This window comes from Fukomys damarensis, unplaced genomic scaffold, assembly GCF_012274545.1.
Source record: "Fukomys damarensis isolate Sample0158 unplaced genomic scaffold, DMR_v1.0_HiC HiC_scaffold_33, whole genome shotgun sequence".
Lineage (NCBI taxonomy): Eukaryota > Metazoa > Chordata > Mammalia > Rodentia > Bathyergidae > Fukomys > Fukomys damarensis.
Genome location: NW_022900945.1, coordinates 41,798,365 through 41,805,004, shown reverse-complemented (window position 1 = coordinate 41,805,004; position 6,640 = coordinate 41,798,365). Strand labels below are relative to the sequence as shown.

At 46.1% G+C, this 6,640-nt stretch overlaps 1 protein-coding gene across 1 annotated transcript in view; it reads left to right on the top strand.

The window, feature by feature from the left end:
- Nucleotides 1–4,913, top strand: part of Kcna2 (potassium voltage-gated channel subfamily A member 2) — a 14,702-nt gene extending 9,789 nt beyond the window's left edge. The window contains exon 4 of the mRNA XM_033758177.1: nucleotides 1,966–4,913. Within this exon, the coding sequence (XP_033614068.1) occupies nucleotides 1,966–2,142 (177 nt within the window). The 3' untranslated portion in view covers nucleotides 2,143–4,913. The remainder of the gene's footprint in view (nucleotides 1–1,965) is intronic.
- Nucleotides 4,914–6,640: the final 1,727 nt, after the last annotated feature.

Sequence of the window (6,640 nt, the reverse complement as noted above, 5' to 3'; positions counted from 1 at the left end):
GTCTCTCTCTCTCTCTCTCTCTCTCTCTCTCTCTCTCTCTCCCTCTCTCTCTCCCTCTCTCTCTCTCTCTCTCTCTCTGATTTTGGCCAACTTGCTCATGGTTGGCCATAAAGTATCAGTGTTAACTCATGGTGAAGGAAGTCATCATCCTCTGAAAAGTCTTGGGCTTGGAGTTCATTGTTGCCTGAAGTAGTGGAAAAGAGGTGGAGCCTGACCTCCCACTGAGGAAACTGTAGGACAGTGTGCAAACCACTTCCCATAGCAGTAAAGAAAGCACAGTGCTTGGACTTTCTCTACTCAGGACAGAGCCTGATGGTGGTGAGCCTTGCTCCCCAGGACTCCTCTGAGGCCCACTGTCATGCCAACCTGCATGTGAGTGGTGGCTGACTTGTCTGATAGAGTTGTGATATCTAGGATGCTCCTTGGTTGCAGAATGGAGGCTCTGCCTGCCTTAATGAAGTGTTCATTGCCAGGTTTGAACTTGTGCCCTTGACCTCATTAACATCATTAGCCACCTGAGTCAACCAGCAGAGACTGGATGCTGGGAGCTGTCTCAGTAGCTATCGTGGCTATTACTGTATCCTCAGACTTGGCCTTGTCGAGTCCAGCCCTGTTCCCCTAAGGCACAGCAAGCAGAGACAGGAAGCAGGGGATCCCTTATAAACTTGGATGAGTCTGTTCCTAAATCTACTTCACCTTTTCCTCTTTCTGCTTTCCTTCCCACCAAAGCTCAGCTCCATCTTTCATAGTTTGTGTTTGATTATTTTTAAAGAAGAAAAGTGCAATAAAATCAATAGTGACTGTTTTCTTTAGCAATAGCTCTCCCAAAATCTTGCTCTCAGGACTGAAAAGTGATAGGTAGACTTAGATTATCAAATAATATCCTTGACTTCTGGGTGTTCATTCGCAGTCTCTCTAGTTCCTTCCTCCCACAAGTACACACGACTCCTGTCCCCTAGGTCTGACCTCCTTCAGGAGTGGACACATCTGAGACGGCAGTGCACACACTAGGAAGGCCCACAAGTAGGTGTTTTTTGTTGCTATGTAGCTTTCCTGTGTGTACCTTTGTCTCTGTGTGTCTCTATTCCTCTCTCCCTCCCCTTTCTGCCCACTCTCACACATCACCCTTGAAACCTCTAGGTACTGAAACCTTGAGTTTGAGTGACCTCATGCCAGCCCATCTGGTCAAATTTGTGTCAGTCTGGCAGGGTGTAGTGGAAGCCTACAGGAAAGCACTTGCCAATAGATAAGACTAAAGCATCCTGAGCCATTACAGAAGATCATTTCCATGCACTAAAAGCCATTATGTGATCCTTTTGCGGCCCTTCTTTCCCTCCCCAGAGAGATGGATACTGAAGGAATGTGTCTGGAAGTTTGCACCTGGAATCTGTAGTAGCCTTGGCTGATTCGGGAATTACCCTCTGACTCTCCTTCACAAAAAACTGACTTATTCAACCATAAGACTTGAGAACTGTAGAGGGAGGCAGGTCCTTGTGGGTTTGGGTGGAGGTATACAAGCACAGAAGTTTGGGGCAGTTAAGGCATGACACTTGTACGATAAAGTCCCCACCACCCACTGCAACGTGCAGCTGCACAAATATTTGCACATATCACCAGAGGCTTCTGAAGAGCCCCCTTTCCTGAAAAATCTGCGATGTTAAACATTAAGGCTGGACAATCAGGGAAGGCTGGCGAGCCCAGGGTCCCATTCCATTCCTTTTTAGTCTACCTTGCTCTACACACATATCTACAACCAAACCTCATTTAACCCACAGGGAAACCTCAGGGAAGGGAATGTCCTGGCTGCTGCTTTGCAATTCTGGTTATTTGCGTGAGAATGGGGAAATGTGTGGTTCAGCCTTTGTTCATTATTGAAAAGTAATATTTCCTAAGTAGGTTAGTATAAACTCTCCTGCCTTAGTAAGTAGAGTGTTTGAAGATGACAGAAGACCTTGCTTTGCTCAGGGTCAACCTTCTAAACCTCAGTGCTCAACGTACAGAAATGAAGATGAAGCAGACCAAAGAGATGGGCTGAATGATGCTGGTTTCAAGAAGGACCTGGAAGTGTTCAGTTGGGCACATCCTGATTTATCAGATAATGCTCTTGCTGTCATGTGCCTCTTTCTGCTGAAAGTACAGTAAGAATGAGTAATTTTTGTCCATTAAGGTTTTGGTTAATTGGTCCTGAGTTATTGGAGGTTTTCCATATATACATATATCTGTGTGTATATATATGTATAATATATGTATATATGTATACCATTATTTTTAAAACTACACAAATATACATTTTCCCATCCCCTTTAATGTGGAATAAATTTGACAATCCAAGAAATAAGCTGTATTTATTTTAATTTTTTAAATGACCTTCCTTTGCCTGTTTCCACCTCTCCAGTTTTGCTCTTTTTCTTCTTAGGGACCTCTCCAGAAGGCGGTTCTTTCATAACAAAAGAGTAGGCTCCACGATCACCTCTTTCCTTTCCCTCCCAGGTGACAGCCTGACTCAGGGATAAAAGAGAAGTGTGATCTAAGGGCCAGGTGCTTTTTCTTTTATTCTGTCTGCCCTGGTTGGCTGTAACCTCATCACTGAGGACCAGAAAGGTTATGCCAAAATGTAGCTCTGGAGAAGTGAAAAACCTCAAGACAAAGGACTTATCTACTTAGCTTTCTCTTTGGCAGTCGTGGTGCCCCAAGTTTGAATTGTGCCAGTTCCAAAACTAACATTTTAGATTAAGAACTAAAGTCATATCTGGCCCATGGAAAGTGAGATTTGTGGAAATCAGTGGAACTAAAAACAAACAACAACAGAAAAACACCACTGTTGTTGATTCTTCAGAAATCTAAGCAGAGGCTGTGGGCATTAGAGCAACTGCAATTCAGTTGCCTCTTTGGGCCTAAGCTGTGAGTATCATTCCACTCGAGGGGCTGGACTCAAGCAGAAACCTGCTCTCCTTCTCCATCTTGCCTGGAAGTGTATTAGACTCATGTGGAATCATTTATCTCACCCTCACCTCCTGCATTTGACTGGATGAGGACAAAAGGGATCCCTCAATGGTATCTGAGGCAATCGATGTGGTGCAGAAGTGTCTACCATCAATCCACCCTTCCAGAAGCCCTTCAACCTGGTCAAGTTGGCCATGATCAGATAGTAGAAGCCTTTCACCCAGACTTAGAATTACCAGTTGGTAAGCTAAGGCAGTTGGGGCAGCCTACTTAGGCGGCCACCTTTTAAACTGCATGAGCCTCAGCATGGAAACTAATATAACTTCCTGTGCTCCTAAAATAGTCAGATATGTTCCAGATGAGGTTGCAGCTGAGAAGTCCCTGCATCATTCCACTGATGGATGCGCAGGGCAGGTGGGATTACATAATAATGTGGACAGCTGCTGCAACCTCTAGATAATTGGGGGCAGTGTAGTTATGACTGTGTGCTAGGACCTTTGGTAGCTACCCAGAGGACTAAGTCGTGTGTCTTTTAGCCCTTGTGAGAGGCCTCTAAGCCCCACTTCTTGAAAATGACTCCCTAGACACTGGTGGCTTGTTATATGAGTACATAAGCACACTAAACTGCCAGAGAACGTGAGAGAAGGAGCTGGGAGATAGAATATTCAGGGGCTCGTTTTGGTACCAGACAACTTCTCTTTGTCAGCTGCTGACATGTCTGCCTTTGAGCTTAATGAAGTGTAGGGCAAAGATTTTGACCTGTCAGGTGGGTCTAGAAAAGAGCAAACCAGCTCCAGGCTAAGACTTGGATGGAAAAGCAAGAAGAGAGGCCTGGCTGGCTTTGGCAAGGGTGAGTCTCGGCTCCTGAGGGCTTGAACATGCTCTGTGCTTGCCCCAGTTCTGCCTTCACGTGGGATCCAGCGACCCAGTTTCCTTTTGTTGTCGTGCTTCAATATTTGAAGGGCCCCAGGAAGCTAGAAAGTCCCATGACTGAGCTCCAGCCTGCTGAGCAAACAATGCCCCAGCCAAATTGGCCTCTTCCTGGGTTTCTGCACCCCTGCACCCCTCTCTCTCCACTGAGGGTAGTCTTGAAACAGTTGGGATTAATGGTGCCAGCAATCAAGGAGGATTCTCTAGTTTCCATTAGGGACATAAATGTAAAGCTCATGAGTAGGGGATGCTGTTTCTTTTTCCAGACCTGTGTACATAGGTGCTTATATAGGCTGTCTCTGGAGATTTTATGTATATAGATATATCTATAAATATAAAATCTGGAAATGGCCGCTCACTTAGGCTCATGCAGCACAGACTAATTAGAGTTTTCACTAGCTTCCTTGCTGCTCTTGCATGATGCTGCAGCTGCCCTCCCATGTTCTGTCTCTAATAATTGCTGAAAAGACAAAGAGGAGGAGAAAGATAAATAAGCCTCCTTGGGATCAATCGGAGAAGGAACTCCAAGCCTGATGGCAAAGCTTCATAAGGATGATGCCGAAAGGGAACTGGGGTCTCCATGGTGACAAGAGACTGAGGACCAATGGGAGCTGAAGGCAGAGCAGGGCTTGTGGGGAGGACTCCTGGGAGTTGGGAGTCATTTAACTGTTTGTTTGCTTCGTGTAAATTTAGACACCAGCTGTAACTGGATTGCACAGGCTGTGTAGATATTATCATTCTTGCTGGCATGTTCTGGAAGCTTTCAGCCCAAACACTGCCCCACCCAGGACTTCTGCAGCTGAGAGTTCCTGTGTCAGTAGGGTCTGATATTTGTACATAGGTTATACATATATGTGTACATATGTGCCTCAATGAACATTGCCTCTCCACCTGATCATGGGTGTACATAGACGTCATAGAGCTCCACAGTCTTTTGTAAATATTGACACAAGTAAATAAGTATATAAATATATATTACTGAGGATTTATTTTAACATCATTCTGTGTGAAATGAAAAATAAAATAAAATTTTTGACAAACAGTGATGCTTTCCACCTTCTTCCTTGCCCGCTTGGATTATTATTCCTATAAAATGCGTGTACTAGATCAACCCTTGCTCTAGTTTTTGCAGCCATGTGGGACAGTCAGAGACCAGGACAGGAGATGGCTCTCTGGGGTGAATCAAGGATCACCTTAGAGCCCATGCAGACAAAGCCGTGCATGTAGATGGGAGGACATGTGTGAGGCGTTGAGATCTCCTCCCTCACTGCACCTCATTCCTGTGTCTTCCATGGAGCTTGGGAATGTGTGGGGAAAGGGGACCTGGTATGAAAAGCAGAGGCAGCCTGGCAGTTGTTTAACTCCGGCTGCACCCACCTTTGCAGGTCTTGTTGTCTCCATGCCACTCCTGTCCATTAGTGCCACTGCTAGTGCCCCAGGGTCTGCACCAACCAGGCTCTCAGCTCTCCAGTGAGAATGTCTATTTTCTCCTCCTAAGAAGGAGGATGACTCTCCAGCTAGGCAAAGCACTCCTCTGGAACACACACACCACACACACACACATGCATGCGTGTGCATGCACGCAGGCTGAAGCACATCTATCTGATTTCCTCTGAGAACTAAACTCTCCAGCATTCTGATGGATCAGAAGCAGCTGTGGTGTGAAGTATGACCACAGGCATGTCCTTCCCCTCAGCCACCAGCAAGTCAAGCCACCCCTGCTTGCCACCCATCCCCTACCCATGCCCAAGTCTCTCATTCCAGATCTCCCATTTTGCTCCTTGATAGTCTGCCATGCTCTGTCCAGAAAACTGAGAGAGCACAGCATCTTGCCTTCCAAACCTGAACTTACCTTCAGGAGGATGCATTTCTCAGGGGCAGCAGGTCCTGGGGTAATGAGGGAAAGGATACAAGAGAGAAGAGCCATTTGGGACAACCACTGCTGTGGGCACCTTCCAAGTGAGCATTTTTCTAGTGTGGAAGTACCTGGAAGGTCTCTAAATTTTGCAGAACAGTCCCAGGCTGACTATTGCAGTGAAGGTCCTTACCCCAAAGAGATAGAAAAGGCTCCTGAGCTTGATTCCTCCTGCTGGACATGAAACTCCAGCATCCAAGGAGCTGAGGGGTGGGAATTAGGATAATTTTGGCTGCTCTTGACTATTTATATCTTGTTATGGAAAAACAAGAGGAAAAGGGAAGGAAAAGAGGATATGTAGGAGCTGTGTCAAGATCTTTATTTTGGGCCGGGGATTTAGCTCAGTGGTTCTGCTGCCTGCCTAGTAAGCACAGGGACCTGAGTTCCATCCCTGATACCAAAAAAAACCTTTATTCTTTTCTCCACTTTGAAGTGGGGAGCACAGCTAGTTCAAAAGTACACCTCCCAAGCCATTTGAGCATACTGGACCTTTCACTGCCTGGCCCAGGGCACCTCCCCTGGAGCTATTCCCTTACCAGGAGCTCCCGATTTCAGAGAGGCCCCCCCATAGGGTGGAGTAGAAGCAGGAAAGGACCAATGTAGTGGGTAGGAGAAGCATAACTGGATTGGCCCAACTAAGAAACAAAAATAGTCCTTCAAAAAGAAAATAGCTCCAATGCTAAGGGCCAGAGCTGAATCCCAGCTCTGCTATTCACCATCTCTGTGACCCTGAAGTATATACTCATGCACTCTCTTTGAGCCTCAGTTCCCTCACTGCAATAAGGAATCACGATGCCTGCCCTTTTTTTGAAGACTAAATGAGCAACTGGCACAACAGTGGGAACTCAAAAA